This window comes from Notothenia rossii (genome assembly GCF_949606895.1).
Source record: "Notothenia rossii genome assembly, chromosome: 5".
NCBI lineage: Eukaryota > Metazoa > Chordata > Actinopteri > Perciformes > Nototheniidae > Notothenia > Notothenia rossii.
Window position 1 is genome coordinate 73,398,838 of NC_136903.1, and position 24,347 is coordinate 73,423,184.

General features: G+C 41.0%; 3 protein-coding genes across 7 annotated transcripts; all 3 read left to right on the plus strand.

Moving 5' to 3' along the window:
- Nucleotides 1-3,386: 3,386 nt before the first annotated feature.
- Nucleotides 3,387-9,106, plus strand: srsf3b (serine and arginine rich splicing factor 3b). Of its 3 annotated transcripts, XR_013808527.1 has the most exons (7): nucleotides 3,387-3,547; nucleotides 4,348-4,558; nucleotides 4,674-4,814; nucleotides 5,373-5,827; nucleotides 6,630-6,668; nucleotides 6,914-7,000; nucleotides 7,196-7,209. XR_013808527.1 is itself a non-coding variant. In XM_079683404.1 (6 exons), exons 2-6 carry the CDS (start codon nucleotides 4,356-4,358, stop codon nucleotides 7,221-7,223), a joined length of 498 nt encoding a protein of 165 aa, XP_079539530.1. In that variant the 5' UTR covers nucleotides 3,387-3,547; nucleotides 4,348-4,355; the 3' UTR covers nucleotides 7,224-9,106. The 3 variants fall into 3 exon arrangements, 1 of the variants encoding a protein (XP_079539530.1); XR_013808526.1 differs by having other exon boundaries at nucleotides 5,373-6,668; nucleotides 7,196-7,218; XM_079683404.1 differs by lacking the exon at nucleotides 5,373-5,827 and having other exon boundaries at nucleotides 7,196-9,106.
- Nucleotides 9,107-11,947: 2,841 nt separating this feature from the next.
- On the plus strand, nucleotides 11,948-16,795 carry cdkn1a (cyclin dependent kinase inhibitor 1A). 2 transcript variants are annotated; one of them, XM_079681052.1, is made up of 3 exons: nucleotides 11,948-12,332; nucleotides 14,665-15,112; nucleotides 15,221-16,795. In XM_079681052.1, the coding sequence occupies exons 1-3, from the start codon at nucleotides 12,291-12,293 to the stop codon at nucleotides 15,274-15,276; spliced, it is 546 nt and encodes a 181-aa protein (XP_079537178.1). In that variant the 5' UTR covers nucleotides 11,948-12,290; the 3' UTR covers nucleotides 15,277-16,795. The 2 variants fall into 2 exon arrangements, with proteins under 2 accessions (XP_079537178.1, XP_079537179.1); XM_079681053.1 differs by lacking the exon at nucleotides 11,948-12,332 and adding an exon at nucleotides 14,119-14,222.
- Nucleotides 16,796-17,612: 817 nt separating this feature from the next.
- tmcc2 (transmembrane and coiled-coil domain family 2) lies at nucleotides 17,613-23,366 on the plus strand. 2 transcript variants are annotated; one of them, XM_079680965.1, is made up of 5 exons: nucleotides 17,613-17,834; nucleotides 19,485-19,934; nucleotides 20,225-20,844; nucleotides 21,085-21,220; nucleotides 22,154-23,366. In XM_079680965.1, the coding sequence occupies exons 1-5, from the start codon at nucleotides 17,832-17,834 to the stop codon at nucleotides 22,451-22,453; spliced, it is 1,509 nt and encodes a 502-aa protein (XP_079537091.1). In that variant the 5' UTR covers nucleotides 17,613-17,831; the 3' UTR covers nucleotides 22,454-23,366. The 2 variants fall into 2 exon arrangements, with proteins under 2 accessions (XP_079537091.1, XP_079537092.1); XM_079680966.1 differs by having other exon boundaries at nucleotides 17,614-17,829.
- The last annotated feature ends 981 nt before the right edge of the window (nucleotides 23,367-24,347 follow it).

Sequence of the window (24,347 nt, forward strand, 5' to 3'; positions counted from 1 at the left end):
CAAAATCTAAATTACTACCCCCCTTCAAGTCACGACACGTTGTGGCTTTGAAAGTAGATTTTATTTAGCATTTGCACCTTGGTTATAATAATATCCAAGACAAACATCTGACACGGCTAGTTCTCACTATAGGCTGCAAACCAGCTACTCGATTATTACACTGTTTGATATTGCGTAAATTAACGAATACCGTTGTTTTAGTTAGATTTACACATGGTTTTCTTAAGGTGGGACAATATTGTTCAATCTATCCCCATTGAGCCTCAAAAGCCTCTCTGCAAACCTTAGGGGGAACAAATAGCGTCTGTTTAAAACTTGCAAAAGGGGACTATAAGGTATGCATCAATGCATGTCCACATAAAAGGATGAGCAGGTGTAAACAATGGATGAATTTAAGCAAACTACCTCAAACCAAACTGAAAACAATGCAGGTATTACATTACATTACATTACATTACATTACATTACATTGCATTTAGCTGACGCTTTTATCCAAAGCGACTTACAATAAGTGCATTCGACCAGGAAGATACAACCTTTAAGAAAACAGAATCATATAAGTCCATCAGGTTTCATAGAGCCAAACATTTCAAGTGCTACTCAACTGGCATTTAGAAAGCCAGCCCTTTATTAGTATATAAGTGCTTTGTTAGTAATTCTATCGCTCGAAGTGGAGTCTAAAGAGATGAGTTTTCAGTTTGCGTCGGAAGATGTGTAAGCTATCTGCTGTCCTGATTTCAATGGGGAGCTCATTCCACCATTTTGGAGCCAGGATAGCAAACCCACGTGTTTTTGCTGACGGGAACCTGGGTCCCCCTCGCAGTGCGGGTGCAGCGAGCTGTTTGGCTGATGCAGAGCGGAGTGCACGTGCTGGGGTGTACGGTTTAACCATGTCCTGGATGTAGGAAGGGCCAGATCCATTCACAGCATGGTACGCAAGTACCAGTGTCTTGAAGTGGATTCTAGCAGTTACTGGAAGCCAGTGAAGGGAGCGGAGGAGCGGTGTGGTGTGGGAGAATTTGGGAAGGTTGAAGACCAGACGAGCCGCTGCATTCTGGATGAGCTGCAGAGGTCGGATGGCACATGCAGGTAGACCAGCCAGGAGGGAGTTGCAGTAGTCTAGGCGTGAGATGACGAGAGCCTGGACCAGAATCTGCGCTGATGTCTGGGTCAGCTGGGGACGTATCCTCCTGATGTTGTAAAGCGTGTATCTGCAGCAGCGGGTTGTAGCAGCGATGTTTGCAGTGAAGGACAATTTGTTATCTAGGACCACACCCAGATTCCTTGCAGTCTGAGTCGGGGAAACAACAGAGGTGCCGATGTTGATTGTTAGGTCAAGAGTGGGACAATCTTTTCCCGGAAGGAAGAGCAGTTCAGTCTTGTCAAGGTTGAGCTTGAGGTGATGAGCAGACATCCACCGAGAGATGTCTGCTAGGCAAGCAGAGATGCGTGCGACGACCTGGGTCTCTGAGCGGGGAAAGGACAGAATTAGTTGGGTGTCGTCAGCGTAGCAGTGGTATGAAAAACCATGCGGGCTAATGACAGACCCGAGCGAGTTTGTGTACAGGGAGAAGAGGAGGGGACCAAGAACCGAGCCCTGAGGGACCCCTGTAGTTAATTGACAAGGGTCGGACTCGGACCCTCTCCAAGTAACCCTGTAGGTGCGGTCGTTGAGGTATGAGGTGAGGAGGGAAAGTGCAGTGCCTGAAACTCCAAGTTCTTGGAGAGTGCGAAGGAGGATCCGATGGTTCACCGTGTCGAATGCAGCAGACAGGTCCAGAAGGATGATGACAGAGGAGAGGGAGGCTGCTTTAGCAGTGTGCAGTTCGTCAGAGACAGCAAGGAGAGCAGTTTCTGTTGAGTGACCTGCCTTGAAACCAGACTGGTGCGGATCCAGAAGGTTGTTCTGATGGAGATAACAGGAGAGTTGTTTAAAGACAGCGCGTTCAAGTGTTTTAGACAGGAACGGGAGGAGAGAGACGGGCCTGTAGTTAATAACATCAGACGGATTGAGAGTGGGTTTCTTAAGGAGAGGGTTTACTCTTGCCTCCTTGAGACTGTTTGGAAAGTGACCAGAAGTTAGAGAAGTGTTGATGAAATGGGTGAGAAATGGTAGAATATCAGGAGCGATAGTCTGAAGGAGGTTTGAGGGGATAGGGTCCAGAGAACAGGTGGTAGGACGGGCAGAGGTAACGAGGGTAAGAACCTCACTTGGAGAGAGAGGGGAGAAGGAGGTCAGTGTGTGGGTGAAGGGAGGGTCTGGTGACCCAGCGGTGAGTAAAGGTGAGTCAGAAAAAGAAGAGCGAATATCATCAACCTTTTTTTCAAAGTGGTTAACAAAGTCGCTTGACAGAAGGGAGGAGGGGGGAGGTGCTTTGGGGGGGTCCAAGAGGGTGGAGAAGATAGAAAATAGTTTTTTGGGATTGGAATAGGAAGATTGGATCTTATCTTGAAAGAAAGTGCTTTTTGCCTGAAGGTGAACAACATTAGTTAGGTATTGTGTGCATGGCTGAAATGTGCTGTGTATATTTTGCATGGTACAGCAACCAGACAAAAGTTGAATCTAAGTTTATCTTTATTTGGCTATGATAGGATGTTAAGGAGAAGCCCAACACATATCCTATATTAAATATAGTCTGGGATGGCAACAACTCAACTCTCGGTTACATTCAACCCTGCACAACTTGACCTTTATTCATGCAGATGATAATAGAGGTACATTTGCATGAGCAAACATTTTTTGGTGTCACTCTGGGCAGGGGCTCTTGCATTTCACACGATGAGCAAATAGAGGTGCATACAGAGCCTGGATTTAGATGCTATAACTTTATTCTCAATACCTGCATAGTCAAATGTTACGGATGGGCCAACAGAAAGAGCAAAGAACACTCATACGAATGTGATATATAATAATCAGCACAATAACGTTTACTGCAAGATTTTATTCAAGCACATTATGTGATAATGATAATAATGTAAACCAGTGTAGCTTTTATTTCTTATTTTGTGCAAATTGACTGCATAGGAACCCACCATGCAGAACTGACTGCTTTGATTGGTTAACAAATACTTGACACTTGAGTTTAAAGTACATTTCCAATACACTTTGAGTTGATTGAGGTTGTTTTTTGGGGTATATATAATTGTCTATAATGAGATTGAGCTGGGTGCAACAATAGACTGGTTGCAATTTTGTTTCTGGGCATTCAAAAAATAAACCTAGCCAGAGTGTTGAAACAGCGCCACCACGACTAAATGGTCTCCCACGCTGTGGCCGAAGGTGGTATCGCAACTTTAAACTATAATGCCTAATTATTCAAAAGATAATTTCAATTGATCACTTGTTATGTGGTTTAGTATGTATGCTTTGCGATGTTGTTAATTTCAATACGGATAGAGAGAAGGTGATAATACAATCAGTATGAATTAACCCCGCCTCCCGGTCCCCCCGGATTTACAAACGTATTTTCCGTCAAGCCATTTTCCACCGACCACCGAATAAACCAACCAACCGGAGAAGCGGATAATCGGTGCCGGTTAATTGCAGGTAAGAAAAAAACAGGTAACATTTTAACGACACTTTCAATTTTGTGTTGTGCTAAAACTTGACCTACTTGCGTTGCATTATCCAACTGCTTCATTATGTTTATCCTGAGCTTTTTTTTAATCCTGTGCTGCTAGCATTAGCATTAGGCCTCAGAAATAGGACAGCCATTTTAGCTATGGCTAACTAGCCACAAGCTAGCATTAGCTTCACATATTGGAAACCTCATGTTAAACGTTTTCCAAAAGCGGAACATAGTTAACAGTATAACGTCAAGCCGTTCAACTGAACAAAGGCTTCTTCGCCCTATTTAGGGATCAGTAGGAGGGAGTTAAACTGCCATGAATACTATTTGTAGTGAAGCTAAAGTTAGCATACTGTCAGATTCTAGCCCAAGCTTATTTCCGTTTCCAAGTACTTAAGCATGTAGAACATATTGTAAACATTCAGCACGTTTTGTGTTACAGTAAAACAGTTACGATAACCTGAAATCATCATTAACATTATCATTTATTTTCCCATCACACGCTAGGTTAGTTTAGACTGCTAGTTTAAGCTTAAACCATAAGATAACAGAAAACGTTAGTGCATGGTAACGTGTTTATCTGCTGCACCCTGGGCCCTTTATGGGTCCTGTTGTGATGCAGGGTGATAGACGTCTTTGTCTGTCCAGGTTCCGAACTATTGTTATATAATCATGTAGAGAGACAATACATTTTTCATGGTTCTGTTGTCAAGAAACCATTCACTAAAATCTAAACTGTTGTATTATTAATATTCTCATCTTTGTTTTCTTTTTTCAGATCCAGTCATGCATCGTGACTGTCCTCTCGACTGCAAAATCTATGTTGGAAATTTGGGCAACAATGGAAACAAGACAGAGTTAGAGAGGTCATTTGGCTACTATGGTCCTCTCCGCAGTGTTTGGGTCGCCAGGAACCCTCCAGGCTTTGCATTTGTAGAATTTGAAGATCCCAGAGATGCAACTGATGCAGTGCGTGAGCTTGATGGAAGGTAGGCAGCGATCTTAACTCATTTTATAGAGGAAGTGGCCAACACTGGAGGTACAAGTCCATCTTGATGCAGCTGCAATCATGACTGATGGCTGTTTTTTTATTTGTTTATACAGGACGTTGTGTGGTTGCCGGGTTCGAGTGGAGTTGTCCAATGGTGAGAAGCGCAGTCGCACCCGGGGCGCTCCCCCACCATGGAGCAGGCGTCCTCGAGACCGAGACGATAACCGGCGTCGTAGCCCACCAGCCAGAAGAAGGTGACCAATGTTGTTATTTTACAATGCCCAGATTCCTGTGACGTACACTCTCTTACCCACAGTATATTTCCTGGTAGTTGCTTGTGTTTTCCAATCTGGGCATTTCTAGTGTTTGTAATCTTTTCTGCTGATTTATACATTTGTGGTAGTTTCATTTTCATTTATATTGTTGGTCATGTTATGTAGGGAGCCATGCAGATAGACATTCATAACCAAATAATGAAGAATGGCATGGGAATAGGACTGTATACTAGGGTTATTCAGGGAAGTCTCTTTATTTTCTAAAAGCGTCTTAAAATCTGGCCTGCAAAACTTCTACTTCTACTCTATGCTTCTTTTTATAATATGTTGTGCACTCTCAAAATGTAAGTGCATTTTAACTGCTTAAAAATGGCAGAATCGGTCTGTGAAATTAAATTAAGCAACTCCTATGTCAGAAAAATATAGTCTGTTTTAAATATTGGGGGGTAAAGTGCCAAATGTGATGCATTCTTTACCTTTTGTTTGAGGATGCTTTTTATTTTTCATCTATATTAATAAGAATGAAACCCGTTACAGAGCCGTCACCATGCCTCCTCTCACCATCCTCAATCAACTAGTCCTCTTTCAGCATCATGTGACTGCTGACCATCGTGCACCAATCAGCTTGGCTGGTGCTGTCACATGACCCAGGCATGGCCAGTCGTCAAGTTGCACCAACCCATTGGTTCCTCAGCATGCCGTTCTCAACCTCCTCCTCCTTCAACCTTAATCCAAACTCCAGCGGCCCACCTCACATTCCCGACCAATCAGCGTATTACGTACCCAAAAGTCTACAACCAACAGCAGCCTACGGCTAACCAATTAAAGCAGGAAAAAAGCCAGAGCCAGCCCCCATCTGCCTGACACCTAATCACCTTGCAGCATCTGGTCAGCCCTATTCAGCCTATTCTACCTACCTACCTACCTACCTACCCGGCCGGCAGTCTGCCTCCCTTTCGTCATATCTAGCTTGTTGAAAACCAAAAATACTAGTAAGTTTTCCTGCTTCATTCAGTACACTGCTGATTACAGTTTTGAAAGTGAAGAGCTGGTGTCGAAAGGTTGTTCTTTTTTTAATTATTTCAAACATAAGTCTGGAATTTCACATTTCCAGAGATTTAGATTATAGAAAAAAATGTGGTATGTCTGGGGCTCTGAGCAGAATTAGGAAGGCACACAAAAACTCTCCTCAACCCCCCCCAATGAGTGTTTAAAACGGTGTTTTGTGCTGTATCGTTGGTTTTAGTAGATCTTAGCCTGGTTGTTTCTCAAGACTTACTTCCATTGACCAGTATATTCTTTTTGTTACCAGCTTCCAATACCTAACGCTCTCCTTTTTAGATGCAGTGGACCAGTTTCATACAGATTGTGGTTCTTAGTATCCCCACACCTTGGCCAATCCACAGTGCAGCGTGTTGCTAGTTGGCTTACTTCCATTTTGCTATGATTTTAAGTCCCAGACAACATATATAAACTGTACAACACATCCTACTCTACCACCTAAAATGTATTTTATTCTCACAACATTTACTTCAGGATGCGCTGTGGAATAAGTGAAAGATTATTAAAAAGCACCTGCCATCTTTATGCACTAGGTCCATTGTCAGTGAGTTATATTTTATGATTGAGATATTTGTGTTCCTGGAAAACACCCCAGTGATTTATTTCTATTTTTGAATGACTGAGATGGGCTGTGTTGAAGGAGGCCCATGTAGAGAAAGGATTGGAATAGTGTGGAGCTCTCCGGTTAGCTCATCTGTTTGTTTTTAACATTTGAGTATTTTCCTTGTGCAGATCCCCGCGCAGGAGGAGCTTCAGCCGCAGTCGAAGCAGGTAAAAATGTTTTATTCTACATTTAAATATTTTGTAATTATTTTATATAGTGCAAATTAGGTATAGATATATATTTATTTGTTTTACATCTGTAATTGTGTGTTGTCTGAGGATTCAGAACTGTGCAGTCTCAAGTGTAGCTTCTAATTAATTGACTTTCTTCTCATGCCCCCATCATTAGAAATTGAGTGTATATATAAAACATGAAAAATGTTAACTTACCTAGATGGTTATGTTTCTTGCAGGTCTTTCTCCAGAGACAGGAAGAGGGAGAGGTCCCTCTCCCGGGAAAGGAACCACAAACCTTCAAGGTCTTTCTCACGCTCAAGAAGGTACTGCTTTATTTCGAAAATGTCTAAAAATGTAGTTCGTTTAACAGATGTTTGACAGCTTAATGTGAAAACGTATAATATGCCTTGCCTTTCCGAATGACCCGTCATATGTTTTGTTATTTGATTGTGGTACTGCTTAAAGCTAAGGTCAGCTGCATTCTTGCTTACTTTAATGTTATTTTTCTTTCCCTGCAGCCGCTCCAGATCTAACGACAGAAAGTAGAGGAACGTCTGTCAGGTTCAAAGGGAGCTGAAGAGAAACGGTTGGCCGTCTCCAAATGATGGAGTTCAACAAGGCCGTGTGGCCTTTTTTTGTTTTTTGTTGAGTTTTTAAAACAATCAAGCATTTTAGTGTCCCTCCCCTTTACCTGTTATTGTACTTGTTCACATGCATTGAGTGGGTGTGTAGTCCACGCTGTCAGTACTGAAAAAAGTCGTGGCACCCAGCATTCCAGCTCACCAGTTTTTGTCAATGAATGTACGGTGTAGTTTGACATAGTAAGTAGTTCCTCTTTTTCAGCTAAGTAAGGAGTGTGACGATTTCAGTTTTTTGATTGTCTGTAACCAGCCTATTTTTCAACGTGCTACTTTTCTTTCTTCACACTGAAGGTTTCCATCTGTCAATGGTTGGTTGTTTGTTAAAAAACACACCCACACATTAAAGATGCAAAACTATGGCATTTATTTAAAAAAAAAAAAAAAAATGTGTTATGAACACAAGACTGAATTTTGTCTATAAAGTTTTCCATGATTTTTCTTTTGTTTGATACAATGTGAAATGGTCTCTTAATTAAAGATACCGGTTGATTACAAAAGTACGACGGAGTATTAGGGCCACACTTAGAAAAAAAACACAGAGATTTTGAGAATAAAGTCGTAATAATACGAGAATAAAGTCATAGTTACGAGAATAAAGTCATAATTACGAGATTAAACCTTTTATATATACAGTCTATGGAATAAAGTCGTAGTTTCATAAGTGACTTGAGAAGGAGACAACAGCAGCGTCCTGCAATACAATGAGGAATGTGGAGCATCTTGTGAAGCAGTACTTTAGTTTAGGTTTCTCAAATAACGAAATACTTCATCTTTTGGCACGTCAGCATCAGATTATCATAAGTATTAGAACTTAGGTTGTGCAAGAAACTATGTCTATTATTTCGAAGAAAGAACCAAACGGACACGGAGGAGATTGTCTCCTTTCTGCAGGAGGAAATGGCTGGTTCTGGCCGACTACAAGGCTATCGTTGGATACATCTACGAGCTGTTCAAAGGGGATTTTTTGTTTCACAAGAAACGATGAGACTTGTAATCAAGGCTTTGGATCCAGAAGGAGTCGAACGATAGCCTTGTAGTGGAATCGGAATGAGCTCCCCATTGAAATCAGGACAGCAGAAAGCTTACATATCTTCCGGCACAGACTGAAAACTGAAACCTGATGTACTTACATATAGGATATACATATGTATAGGATTCTGTTTTCTTCAAGTTTGTATTTTCTTGGTCGAATGCACTTATTGTAATTCGCTTTGGATAAAAGCGTCAGCTAAATGCAATGTAATGTAATGTAGTCGGCCAGAACCAGCCATTTCCTCCTGCAGAAAAGAGACAATCTCCTCCAAGTCCCCTTCTCAAGTCACTTATGAAACTACGACTTTAATCTCGTAATTATTACTTTACTCTCGTAACATTACGACATTATTCTCGTAATATTACAACTTTATTCTCGTAATTATTACTTTATTCTCGTAATATTACAACTTTATTCTCGTAACTATGACTTTATTCTCGAAATCTCTCTGTTTTTTTCTTCTAAGTGTGGCCCTAATACTCCCTCGTACAAAAGAACAGTTTATATGTATTTATTTCCTGAGGAAAAGCAAATATACTGCATTATTTTTCTCCACAAGAGGGCACTCCTGCAGTATAGGTTGAGGAGCTGAATAGGAGTCAATGACACATTAAATGGTACAGTTAAAGTGTTTCCTCAATTCCTGTTTCCTATTTGTGTATGCTGCAATTTATATGGTAGGGGTAGCGCTGCTCTGCTTTCCCTTTTTTAATAAGCCAATTTCTCTTGAAATGTAAAACTTTTACACCTGCTAACTTCAGTCTTTGTTTCCTTATTACTCCTTGTCAACATCACTTGTTGTGATTGTGAGATTTTGCCTTGTGTATATAAGCTTAATTAACATGATCTATCTTACCACTTATTATGAGGCAACACATTGTTATAGTTAGGAAAACTTAATAGAAATAGATGGTGAACTTTGAGTCAGTCAACTGTATGTATTTGTTTGAGGTTCTTTAGTATAGTTATACACTTCTCTAAAAAAAAAGGCTGTCATTGTGGATCAGAAACTTAATGGAGCATTTTATATTCTATAATGTGGTGCATACAGTTTGGGATGGTTATTTTTTAAATGTAATTTACAGATGACTACGAACCTGTTAAAAAGGTCTTAATAAATGTCACTATTTTAACTACATTAACTAATGGTGCCAAAACGTCCTCCACAAATGCTTGAAACTGGGCAACACATTGGAAAATCCTACAAACCAAGCAGCGTAAGACTAAAATTTAGGTTGAAAAATAATAAATGTTATTTATATATATTTAGAACATAATTGGATGTAACCCCTTTGTGTAAACCAGCCTTTTGATAAGTTACTGTAATTTAATTACATGTTTATTTTTACTTAAACCGACACATTTATAACGTTATATAATCACATGGAACTACTTATTCCCCAACACGCAGACTATTAAAAGTTCCTGAAGACCCTGGGAAGTCCTGAACTATTTTCAGTGAGATTGAGACATTACTCACCTCATAATAAAACACCATAAAGAGTGTTTGCCTACATTGTAATTCGCACTGTCTGGTTAAGCTTTATATTCTTGTGGCAATAAAGGGCTTTATCTTAATTTACAACTGGGTATGTTCTGGTTCCCACGGAAAGTGTTAGCCCCCGCTTCTCTCCCTCTGCTAAATAGTTGTTTTTTGGTCACGCCCCTAAAACAACGCGCGCTTTTGGCTTTTCCACGTGTTACACAAACCCTGATGACATCATACAAGTCATGACTCACGGTATCCAGGGATACAGGAACACGCGGGAATCCATTCAGAAACCTTCGGTATTCCCCGTTCAGTCTATGGGAATTCCAACATTTCCACTAGCGAGTTATGAATGATCTGAAAAACACAAGGATGTAGCTTATTGGTGCTAATTTTAGATTTGTTACACTAGGTTAATTAAATTCACCTATCTGTTAAATTATGGTACAGTTGTTATCCTTGGATTTAAGACAATGTATACTGACGATTTAAAGACTATTGAAGACCTCCAATGTCTTTCCCCCCACTATTTTCTATAAACTTTTTTTTCTTGTAGACCAAACATTAAAAGGGCAAATAAATACCTTTCTCATCTGAAGTTAGATGAGAGAGGATGGACAACACTCCTGTTTGTTGTCGAGGCTACAGCCAGCAGCTGGAAGCCTGGCTTTGTACACAAATAACAAAATACAAGTGGCAGCACTTCAGTAATTTCAGTAATTAACTAATTACCTTGTCAGTGTATAAATTAGTTTGTGTTAATGCATGGCTAAAGTCCATTAACTGTAGTATTGTCATATATCATGTATGTATGCCGAAACGCTATACAGTTTTGTCTTAAATGTACATGCTGTTTTAAGGAGAATAACAATGGTGCAGTGTTGTTTACATTTGGACACATAAAGTTCAACACTGTGATTGCTCGAGTTGGGTATAGGAGAATCAATACACTTGTTTTTCTTGTTTTTATTATTTATCAGATTTTTTTAAATTCTTATAATAACTACAATGTTTACGTTACAATATAATCAGGTAACTACATTGAGCGTTAAAATTGTAGTGCTAAGTTTATACATGCTATTTAACCATAGTGTCAGGTTATTAGAAAGAACCAACTTGATAACGTAGTGTACTATGGCCATGCATATTCTTTTATAAGCTTCATTTGGTGTGATTTATCAAATCAAACTTTTCACAATGCAGATACAAGGCCTGCGTGTCATAATCAATAGAGATAACTTAATGGGGCTTGCAGACCCTCCGCACCATGCAGCTGCCTTCAAACTGAGATGATAAAGTGTTTACTCATCTGTACAAATGTGGAGACACACAGCTGCTGCTCAGCAACAAACAGTGTGCACTGTCTTTCCATCGAGTTAAAACGTCTGTACATATCACCACTGAATATAGCTTTACTGTAGGAACAAGCCCAGCTTGAAAACAAGTGGGATGGATGGAAAATACTTTTAATAACAACATGTAACTAATGTAAATGTTAAAGAAACTTGTAACAGACATGTTGAGACTGAGTTACAAGCCCAGAAAGTTTTGTGACAACGGCCTCAATAGGAACAAATACAGATTCTTTTTTACAAGAACTGATGAGTGTTAATCCACTAAGAATTTATTTAGTTGAGGACAGCCCTAGATTATTCTACATACTTGTTGGGTAGCTGAACCTACAACAACATATTGTTGTTGTATATATATTAGTGGATTTATATTTTGTTTTAATAGTTTTCTACTGAAAGGTAACCTGAAACTAGAGCTAAAAAATAAATGTGTAAAAAGTACCATATCTGCCTCCAAAGTGTAATGTAGATGAAGGATTAAGTCGAATAAAAAAGTAATTCTAAAAGTATCATTAGACTGTAAAGTGAAAGTGATGAACATTCCTCCCTACATTGTTTATTTGTTTGTTGTATTCAACTAAAAGTAAAAGGTGTTAATACTCCCCCCACTAACCCCTGTATGTTGTTCTTCCACTTCTTTTGGGGGGATTTGAAACTAAAAAATGTGCATGTGCTGAAATGGGAGGAAGGAAACAAATATTCATCCGGGTATTTCAGCAGTCAGCGGTCCTCTGACATGCGCAGTGAGAGGCAGGAAGAGATGCCATGCTGGACCGTTCTGAGCTGGAGTTTCCTCACTACTACTACTACTGACTGACTACTCTCACGTGTGTTTACCGGACAATATTCCATGTGTGTGCCGTCAGACCCCGCCCCTGTACAGATAGAGAAGGGTCCCCGCCCTCCGGAGTTTATAAAAGTCTAGCCCACAACCCAGAGAAAACTTTGAGAAAATATCAAGGAGTACCGTCCTCTCGCTTTAATCGTATCGGATTTATCAGAAGTGGTGGGCTGAACAGCATCAGCATCAGGATTGTTTTGACACCAGATCTGTTGTGAAAAACAGAGAAAACAAACTTTATTCATCAGGTTTGAAATATGAAGGATTTTACCTGGACCAGACTGCAGTCAGCTGATAATGTAAGTAAACTGATGCTTTAAATGTTCGTTTTCAAGCCTTTGATTATGTTTTAGTTTTTAAGCAACTACAGACACATATCTCAATTCTGTTTATTCGAGCCTAAATACATAAGTTATAAATTGGAGATATTTACTTAAAAATATGTTTCCATCACTAATGGCTTCCCCTTCTCATTGACTTTAAGTTAAAGGGGTTTATATCTACATATGAGTTCTCAAGATTTTAGTTTATAATTTAAAAGTTGAGTACACATTTGTAAAACTCATACAGGCTTCCTGTCCGAGTTATGTGAGTAGAATGTGCATGAAGAGGAAGGGTAGTGACAGTCTAGTTCGACTAGTGGCCACGGGCTCCGGCCTCACGTGGATCACTGTAGTAAAGTGGGCAGGGTCTCTGCTCTGCCTCCGCCGCACATGTGGACTCATTTTCCCGCCACAGAGTTGAAGCTCCCCCCCCCCCCTGGCTCTGACGTAGGTTCCCGTGAGGAAGGGGGAAAAAAGGGGTGGGGGGACCACGGTGGTTCACATTAATGCACCCCACAGTTTCACCTAAAATCGAAGAGGACTTATTAGATGTAATTTTTTTTTGGCAAATTGTATATAAGATTTATTCCCTTAAGGCACCACATTTAACGTTAAGACATGCAGGTCTATAGAAAGGCTGGTTCATAAATGGACCAGCCTATGGTTAAAACAAACATGAACCATTTGAGCAAGTCTGTTCTAGTCTTAAACATGTATTAAAAGTATATTTTTTACTAAAAAAAGTGCCCCTTGAGGGCCAAAGAACCGTTTAAGTAAACATCTGCCTGGGTCTGTTTCTGTGACTGTAAAAGGTGAACATTTTAACTGAACTTTTTTGAAACTACTAGATTCCTACATTTATTATTACATGGAATTAATAGTAACAACCCCAAAATATAATACAAATGTTTTGTTCACTGTTTTTCATAGTGATTATATTACACCAATTCCTGTTATAATAAAGAACAGACAAATTATGAGTTTGCTTCACTCTGAAATCAAAAGCTGCATATATTTAGATTAATTTAATTTCTGAAATTTGAAAAAAATCTATATCAATAGTTAACAGGTTAACTTTGGAATTGGAATGTTTGTTTTTTGGTTAATCTGGAAATTATAAATGTGGTTTCTAAGATGTTCCTGGAGAAATGTCACATTTCATAATTTTGGTGCAAATATTCACATGTATGATATGAATCTTATCAATTTAGCAGGGATCATATTGAAAACACATACTGTTAAGGATTTATTTAAATGAATGAGTAACCGGGGAAGTATCCATACGTATACTTAAAATATATATATGTTTTATTCAGCGTCTCCCATTTTATTCTTATTCTAATATCAAGGTCCTCTCCTCCCCTGTATTGCGTTAGCTGGATAGTAAGGCTGGGCTTGGTTTCTCCCTTTATATACACAGTCTAGGTTTCTCCTGATGGTTGTCTGAAACTCTGCCCGGCCCTTCCTGGATGACTGTAATGACTTTTTATTCTCCTGAGACTCAGCTGATTCCTTCCTGTAGCTCTTACAGGAAGGTGCCATTTATTTAACCCCTTTAAACTTGTAATAGTTTGTATATTAGTGCTATATAAATATACAGATGTGGAAAGCACTGATAAAATGCATCAATCTGACTTCTATGACCCTCACATCAAGGTTTTTTGTGGGTCTTACACTGACCCCTACTGGTGGCTCTGTGTGCCTCTGAGGATTTGCCTTTACATGTCTGCCTGAGATTATGTCCAGGCATGTACCAGAGATTCAGACAGGAGGTTCCATGAGTCACTGGCTGCTCTCTGGCTTATAAAAGGCTGCTCAGTATTAGTAGTCTCAGAATCCCTGTAGTTCTCACTGACTAGAGACATGGTAAGCCGGATTTCTACTTTCACATTGAGACAATCAAAAATAACTTCTGTTTTGGGTAGATTGGTGTGGAAATTAAGATTTTTGTTAGTGATTAGTGATAGTATATCAAATGTGGGATTTGATACCAGATGATATATGAATTAGTAATACAATATTGTCTTTTCCATGTTTCAAAGTTCGTATAACAGTTAAAGGATGTTATTTTCAAATTTGTATTATTTGTCGCTACCCACTAAGTCATAATTTCAACATAATTGATATTTGTTTATTACAAATTTAGTTCGATTTTTTAAAAGCACCAATTTTCAAACAGACAATATTGTTGCATTCGCGATACGGAGGTATTTGATAACAGCTAATTAATTCATCAATTGTTTTGGCATACTGTCAGATTCATTTTTAATGAAAAGACACCTAACCAGTGATTTCTCTGTTTCTACAGTGCATAACGATGGATCTTCACAAGCAGACCCTGAGCGCCCTGGGGAACAGCCCGGCCCAAAGGAGCCTGTTTGGCCCCGTGGACAGAGAGCAGCTGCAGGTGGAGTACCAGGCCTGCCTGAGGAGAGACCTGGACCAGGCTTGCCAGCGATGGGGCTTTGACTTCGTCTCAGATAAGCCTCTGGAGCAGAGCGTGTTCCAGTGGGAGGGTATCCCAGGCAGTGAGGTACCCCTGCTCTACAGATCATGTCTGCCTGGTCTGGGACACACAGAAGGTCAGAGAGCAGCAGAGGCAGATCTAAAGCCACGGGAAAGAGGAAGGGTGGGGCAGCCTCACAGTGAGGAGGAGAACATCCACTGCTCACCAGAGAGATGTGAGCTCCACCCGGAGAAAACACCAGAGAGACGAGAGGACACAGGGCTGAAGAGGAAACAGACCAACATAACAGGTACTTATTATAGTTATTAATAACGTAATATGTTAATTAGAGTGTGAAATAAGTTTTGATTTGATGTGGATAAGCACTTGCTGAGTTTTCTGTTCTTTATCCTAACAGATTTCTACCAGTCTAAAAGAAGATTCATTTGGACGCCACGCAAATCCGGAGAGTGATTTTGGTGTAGTTTTCTGCTGAGGTGCCAATATCCCATATTACTAGACTCAGGAAATCCACGCTCTGCACAGCCTCTGAACGCCCACTCCCTAGGAGGGGTCTGACCCCGGGAATCCTCTGCCAACAGAAGGGACCTCAGCTATGTGTCATCATCACATTAAAAAAACAACGAGGTTAATTAGGGTACTGTGTCCAATCTGAGGGGGGGGGGGGTGTTTTTCCCCAACGTCAAGAAGGGGACATTTGAGCAGAAAAGATTAATGGTAATCTCTGGAATCAGTGGATTTATAGTCATTTGGATCATGGGCATGCCAAAGACATTTCCTTCTGTGCATCCTTCAGCGCTGAAAAAGCGGTCACGTCCCTGCTGTGTAGAGACTCTGTACCTGTGAGAGGTATGATGGATGAACCCATTACTGTATTCACTTGGAACAGAGGTCATGTCGGTTATAATCCTTAAGGAGTGGCTATGACAAATCTGCAAAATGATGAATATAGTAGAGAATAGATGAAGCCCTTTGGCTCCTTTGTTAAATTCCACTATGTTTTTTGTTAATGTGAATCACGAGGAGTCCATTTTTATGCATTTTTTACTTATTATATCCGGATGTAAAGTAATTTTTTTTTCTACCATGATGTACTTGTGACTGCTTGAAGAGCTTTGATATCCTGTACACACAGTTATTTTGCTTTAGGCTTTAAATGATAGAAGTGCCATCATGTCCTCTTTAATTCCTTCTATTGACTGTACGTCAATACATTTTCAAAGCACATCTCCAGAAGTGCCCTTTCCGGACTCTGACAAATGTACAGCACCAGATTTAGTAGGTTAGGAGCAGAGCACCATGTCTTTGGAAGACTTAAAATCCTTATATTTACGTTTATTTAGATATATTTCAGATATTATAGAGTTTAATACAGCACTGTTAAGTAGCAATAAAAAAAAACATTGCATTATTGCACATACATCTGGTAGGCGATGTATCCTCAGCACCCGTATCAAGGGCCTTTTTTTATGGTATTTGTATTCAAAGCTCCATAAAATAAAATCAAAAGATAGTGTTCTCAGAAGAAATTATGTTTTTTAGTAAGCTAAAGCTGAAGTGCTATACTTTTCTATTTGAAAGCATATTGCATTTGTAACAGACACCGTGTTATTATCTGCCTCAAAACAAACGTTTGTTCTTGACACTTAGTTATGTCTCTGTTGGCATATCCTGCTGCTATGGTAATCTGAATGGGTGTTAAACAAGGTCACTGTAATGCTAATCCTTACCAATTGACAGTTTTGAAATGTTTGCCAGTGCAAAAAGGAAACTAAGCGAATAACAGCATTACTCAGAACAAAGTGCACTTCTGTTTGTAGGTCCTTTGTATATTGTTTGTTTATGTTATAAAGCTACAAACAAAAGATGTATCTTTATTTATTGCGATTTATTATGACCTGTGTTAATTTAGTTTTTGTTTAATTATTATGAAAGTTCCAATAAAATGTTCTAATAAAAGTTTTTATGAATGTTTTGCTTTATTTGTAGTCTACTTTAAAAGGATATTCACTTACACTTAAGGATATATTGACTGTTATTTTTACTTCAGTACATTTACTTGAAAGCTACAGATGTCTTTGACCATCTTTTAAAATAGGACACGTTGTTACAAACAAGTCAGTAATAATCATTGGTGGATGGTAAGTGCTCATCTATACTCAAGAACTGTATTTTAATACAATTCTCAGGTAATTAAGTATATATTTCCTAAACTTTATATTCACAATACAACTCAGAAGCAAGTACTTTTTACTCTACACCTGACAGCTTATGTTACTTTGAACAATCGGATTGATAATACTAAATATAATCAACGAATGACATATGCATGCTAATAAATGAAGATAGATTGTGTACCTAGTATCTCTCACTCTCACACACACAAAGAGAGATTTTAAGTTTGGTGAATACAACTTCCAGCAGCCCAGACAGGACACTTTTTCCCTCCTTTGTGAAGAAGTTGAATAAGACAGACATTAAATATGTACTTTTGCATCTCATCCCTGCATCCCAGAGCAGGCCCTGCTGTGCTACCCCCCCCCCCCCCCCTTCTCTCTCCCCTGGCACAGAGGCACCTGCACGCCTGCGCTAAGCTCTCCCCTCCCCCGCCCATCTCCCTCCATCATCTGTCCCTTAGCTCCCACATCCATTATAGGGCAGGAGGACAGCTAGCATTTGCGTTCAGACTGAACGACACAGAGAGGGAGAGAGCGAGAGGTAAGAGAGGCAGGGGGAGGCGGAGGGAGCACACAAAGGAGAGGGAGGGAGGGAGGGAGGCATAGACCAGAGTATTGGAGAGAGGGAGGCTGCAGATATCGATGTTTGCTCTAACAATGGAGCGTTAGGATCCAGAGAGGTGATAGTCAGCCAGACAGCGGCTGGGGGTGAGGATATTTGAGGAGGGGGGCTCCTCCTCGGTGAGCACAGGGGGAGGAGGAGGGAGGAGGAGAAGGATGGGCCTCGAACACAGACTTGCAATGGCACTGCAAAAATTGGATTAAAGCAGTATGGTAACGTTTCTGATTTAATTTATTGCTGTGCTGCTTGTGTCTCATCCTCATGTGTTCGCATCCATCGGCCGTCTCTCATGTCACACTGTGTCCTCGAGGAAGAAGAGGAGGCGCAGGCATGCCCTGTCCTCCTCTCCGTTTTTTTTAAGATATCCGTCATCCCCATCCTCATCACAGCCTTCTCTTCCGATCCACAGGAGCCTCTTTTTTTTTATCCATCGCTGGATTCATCCCCACTACATCTGTTTTTTTCTGTTGTCTTGTGCTCACCATACACTGAACCCCCCTCCACGTATGAGTCTTTGCTTAGCGTATTGCATCTCACTTTCTAAGACAAGATAAGGAAATGATTAACCACCAGGGGCTGGAGTCATCTGTTTTTTCGCTCCATTACAATGCGTTTGTAACCTACTTTGTCTATTAAAAAAAGGAAGAAAACAAACCGCCTGCCTCGCTCCGGCTGATTTATGTATAGGAGCATGTGCTCACATCGCACTGTCACGCAAATAAAATAAATCATTTGCACCGTCCCGTCTGAAGAAATTAGAGCAGCAGGATGAGATGTTTGGTGTGTGTCTGAGCTCATGTTTGCAGGGTCTGATTACTCTGTTTGGACGTCAGGCTGTGGGTCATTAACCATCCCACCATCTGCCAAGACACACGCATCTTACATATCACACATTCCGGGGACTTCCTTCCTGGATCAAAGAGACAGAATGATCCAGAACAGACTGAGATGTACAATGTAAAGCATTTAAAAATAGACCATTTCATCATCATCATCCTCATCATCATCATCATCATCATTATCTGTAACCATCGTGTGTGTTAATGGTCCGTGCAGCATGCTTTACCTTCATCTTGTACCTCTTCATGATGCGTTTTTAAATTAAAGGTGTAGGTAAGCTGTTTGTGGCGAAGCAGGAATGTGCTGAGCAGGAAGCCGACTAATTATGTATCATCTAATTAATGCATGATGGCCTTTCTGTGTTCCCTCCAACAAATCAATTACGGACATAAGTGACTGACTCTCTGCAGAGGCCAACGTGATTAACAGAGGTTTATTTTAAGAGTCTGCAGTTCCCTAATACATTTTCTGTAACAACTCTGTAATAATTATGTATGTATTATTGTGTAATTATTGTAATATTTATTTATTTCTGAAAACCTCAAATGTGTTGAATTCTATGGTAATTTGTGCAGTTCTCTGTAGATACATGTATAATTTCTGCATTGAACACTGTAAAAAACGAATTAAAATGGTAACACCTTGTCTACAGTAGTTTCCCTATTATTAGTTCTTGGACACTTTTAGGAAATGATTGGGGAATAATGGACCCTAATGAAAGCCTATAGTGTATGGTTATTATAATATAAAGTACCAAAGCTTGGTTGGTTGAGCCCAATCAGATGGATACTAAGTCATGTAAGATTAATGTATTTTCCCACATGGGAAACCTTTTAAAAAAATATATAAAGGATGAATAATCTCAATCAGGATGCAACACCATGGCTTTACTCAAAATAATATTCCTTGATACTTTGTCTAGTATATGTGATGGTCCTTTTATTACTACTTTATCTGTAGTAGTTGGAGTACTCTTGTTTCTCCACCCCTGATTACGTCCCCCTTCCCTCTCTTCCCCTCAGCTGGACAAGAGCGAGGTGTCAACTCTCGGCTTACCCTCCACCACCAGCCATGGAGGCTCTGACAGTAACATCAGCGCGGACGGAGCGGCGGTGGCGGCAGCAGCATCAACACCAACACCAACACCAACACCAACACCAACACCAACATCTGGGGTCATGGCCTGTGGGGGTGCAGAGAGTTTTGGGGTTGGTGAGCCGCAGCGTACGCGTGTTGCCCTTGACCACCTGCAGCAGAAGGTCCTGAAGGTCACCGAGCAGATTCGTGTGGAGCAGGAGGCCCGTGACGACAACGTTGCAGAGTACCTGAAGTTAGCCCACAACGCAGACAAACAGCAGGCGTCCAGGATCAAGCAGGTGTTCGAGAAGAAGAACCAGAAATCAGCGCAGACCATCGCACACTTACACAAGAAACTAGAGCACTATCACAAGAAGCTTAAGGAGATCGAACAGGTAGGTGCACTTATGCAAACCAGAAATCTTTGCAGCTGTTTTTGTGCTGTGGTCATTTAATAATGCTTTTGTAGCTCCACTCAAGCATGTGTTGAACTATCTCTGAGGACAGTTGTGTCCAAATATAGACTGATTATTCTCATCCTAAACCAACGCACCATCCTGTGTCTCACCTAATTCTCTGCAGGGCCTGCTTTCCTCATCTATCTTCCTACAGTTCTCTCCCTTAACCTAATCTTTCCTACCTTCCTCCACTTCTCTGCTTCCTCATTTCTCTGCCCTCTCCACAGAATGGACCGGCCCGGCAGCCTAAGGATGTCCTGCGGGACATGCAGCAGGGATTAAAGGACGTCGGGGCCAATGTTCGTGCTGGAATAAGTGGTTTTGGAGGTGGAGTAGTTGATGGGGTCAAAGGTGGAGTATCTGCCCTTACTCACACAGCCGTGGTCTCCAAGCCCAGAGAGTTTGCCAGTCTAATCAGGAACAAGTTTGGCAGCGCGGATAACATTGCTCATCTAAAGGACTCGCTCGAGGACGGAGTCGGGGGCCACTCTGACGACCCCCTGACACATCGTGCACTGAGTGGAAGTGCCACCCTGGTCTCCAGCCCAAAGTACGGCAGCGACGACGAGTGCTCCAGCGCCACGTCCTGCTCCGGAGCGGGCAGCAATTCTGGTGGTGCAGGCGGAGGAGGGGGGGGACTGTTAGGACCAACCATGGGGAGCCCCAGACTGGACGGGCACCATCACCATCACCATCACATGCACAGCTCCTGGGACACTCTACTTGAGGGCCTGCAGGAGATAAAAGCCAGCCAGGCGCACATGGAGGACGCCATCGAGGACATGAAGGGCCAGCTGCAGAGCGACTACTCCTACATGACACAGTGCCTGCAGGAAGAGAGATACAGGTACAGGTCACAACATAATGTCTAGTCAAGCTTTATTATATTGAGTACAACGTATTTCACTTTTTAAAGATTTCTTTTCACAGCTGGGCACTATTATTTTTTAGCGCACTTTACTTAAAAAGTAGTCAATAATGTGTAGGTTCGACTTAAGTTAACTACACTGTTTATCGTGATAATCTAGTTCAGCAGTTAGTTTATGTTATTTGCATTATTCTGAACATGTTTTTTCTGCATATTTAGGTATGAGCGACTTGAAGAACAGCTGAATGACTTAACAGAGCTGCACCAGAATGAGATGACTAACCTTAAACAGGAGCTCGCCAGCATGGAGGAAAAAGTTGCCTACCAGTCTTATGAGAGAGCGAGAGATATTCAGGTGAAAAACAGCAACATTGTTGTATCCATCTGAACCCCTGCCTAACAAAACTTTAAGCATCATGAACTTTTATGCTGCAATGATCAAAAATCCATTGTAAAATATCCCATTGGCCCTTTGTCAAGTGATCCAGGGAGATGCCGACTTCCAGGTTGGCCTAAAAAACTATCCACGCAGCAAACTGTTGACCTTGAATAGTTCGGGTTAAGATAAAGGATGCTGCGCACCGAGTCTCTTTAGAGTTCTCACCAAGTTTTATAAATCAAGAGTTACCATCTAGACCACATGGGTCAAACTCAAGGCCCGGGGGCCAAATCAGGCCCTTGATTGATTTAATTTCGGCCCGCAGGATAATTTCTCATTACTATTAGATCTGGCTCGCCGGTATATTGCACGCACACCTTCACTCAATCCTGAGGGTCTCCTCAGCTCAGAGCCTGACCCCAAACATTGATGAACTTGCACCCAAGATGAGATGCCAAGTGTCTGGCTTGAATTAGCATCACAGAGCAGCAAACTGAGTTTACATGGATGTTTCCTTCTGCACTTTTTCTCTCACGACAACAGGGCATGTTTGTTTTTTTCTTTGAGGGAAATAGTTTTTTTGAAGCTGTTGTTGGCCTGTGGGAAAATGTAATTATAATAAATGACTCCGGAAAAAAAAAATCTGATTATTAAGCTTTGTTAGTTCCAGGTTTAATATGTGCAATACGTTCATTTCAATAAGTTCTGCAATAAACATTGAACCAGTCCGGCCCTCGACTAGTACCCATTTTTAAATGTTGGCCCACTGTGTATTTGAGTTTGACAACCAGAACATTTTGCATTTATTAAGGATCTTGTCACTCAAAGTAAAAATCTGCTGGAAAAATACGTTTTCATTACCTTAACCACAAAATAAATCCCACTGTGTAACTTTGTGTGTATCTACAGGAGGCCGTGGAGTCGTGCCTGACCCGCATCACCAAGCTGGAGCTGCAGCAACAGCAGCAGCAGGTGGTCCAGCTGGAGGGAGTGGAGAACGCCAACGCTCGAGCTCTGCTGGGCAAACTCATCAACGTCATCCTTGCGCTCATGGCCGTGCTGCTGGTGTTTGTCTCCACCTTGGCCAACTTCATCACCCCACTGATGAAGACCCGGGCCCGGGTGGGCGCCACCGTCCTCCTGACCTTGCTGCTGTTCGTCCTGTGGAAGCATTGGGACTTCCTGGAGCCGTGGCTGCTGCCCAGCTGAGCTCCCTGAGAGAGTCACTCTCAGTCACCATCACTGAAGGAATCAGGGACTGAAATAGAATGAGGGCCTCTGTACTTGTTCCCTTTGAGTGTGAAGGTGGAGCATGTGAGGACAAAACACGGCACTTTCAGATGAGGAATGAACACCATTCGGCCTGCAGAGAGTGTTGTGTTTACAGGGAAAAAAGAACAGGAATTCTCTGCTTGTCAAGCGTCAAAAGATATCATCTCATCTCGCCCTAATCTCCTGGTGTTGATGACCAATCATATGTTGCATTGCTGTCACCAAAAACTGAGTTTCTCGCAAGAAATCTTTGGATCGTCCTTTTATAAATATTTATGATGGACTACAAAGACTAGAGCAATTTAATATTGACTTTAACACGCTGATCATGTTCACCGTTACCTTCATGTTGAAGCTATAGTATATTTGAGAGGAAAATGTTTTTTTCATGAATGTTATATGCTCATGCATGTCCTCATATGTGCACAAAGATGCATCTAACTGGCATGAGTTAACATTTCATCAATGACTAAACTAATCCTCTAGAACTGCCGTTTTGTTGTCAGAAATACAGTGCAGACATGTTGTCACTCCTGTTTGTTTCACATCCTGTTCTGGTGTTGAAGCAGAGCTTTTAGACACGTTTCTCTCTCTCTTTGTCTTTTTCAAATAGAATGAACTGTTTAAGAAAATTGAGCTGATATCCGTGACATCTTCACCTTAATACTTCATGTAATACCTGTTCTGTCCATAAATGCTATTTCATGACCACTATTGTAGAACTCCTAATATTCACAGTGTCAAAAATAACTGGCATGTTAAATTGTATCAAGTTTATATCCAGTTTGCAAAAATATTTGCTGTTTTATTAAACAATGTAAGAAATAAATGATTTCATATATTAGGCTGACGTTGAATATATCATTATTGACTGAAATGTTCTTAGACTGGGAAATCACTTTAGAATCCGTTTAAAGGCCATTAGTAAGAACAACATTTGAATTGCCAGTTGTTCTGATCAAACAAACAGACCAATGCAAATCTTACCATAGATTTTGAGAAGGGACTGAAGCAAATTCCATTTCATGAACAACTTATTATGCATTCATTCATTGATTACCAATATCTATAACTACACCATTACCTAAAACAAAAGATAACCACCAGTCAGAAGGATTTTAACATTGCTTTTGCACCTACATTTGAGTGTCTCGAGTGCCTACAAACCAACATAATATATAGACAAAAGTATTGGACCACCTACAGGAGCTTTTATGACATCCCATTCCAAATTCATAGGCATTAATATGCAGTTGGTCGCCCCTTTGCAGCTAGAACAGCTTCCACTCTTCTGGGAAAGCTTTCTAGAAGATTTTAGAGTGTGTCTGTGGTAATGTTTGCCCATTCATCCAGAAGAGCATTTGTGAGGTCAGACACTGATGTTGGACGAGAGGGCCTGGCTCGTAATCTCCGTTCTAGATCATCCCAAAGGTGTTCGATGGGGTTGAGGTCAGGGCTCTGTGCGGGTCAGTCAAGTTCTTCCACACCAAACTCATCTAACCATGCCTTTATGGACCTTGCTTAGTGCACTGGGGCACAGTCATTCTGGAACAGAAAAGGGCCTTCGCCAAACTGTTTGCACAAAGTTGGAAGCATAGAATTGTCCAAAATGACTTGGTAAGATGAAACATTAAGAATCCCCTTCATTGGAACTAAGGGGCCTAGGCCAACCCCAGAAGAACAACCCCATAGCATTATCCCTCCTCCACCAAACTTTACAGTTGGCACAATGCCGTCAGGCAGGTAACGTTCTCTTGGCATTCGCCAAACCCAGACTCGTCCATCAGACAGATAGTGATTGGTCACTCCACAGAACACGTTTCCACTACTC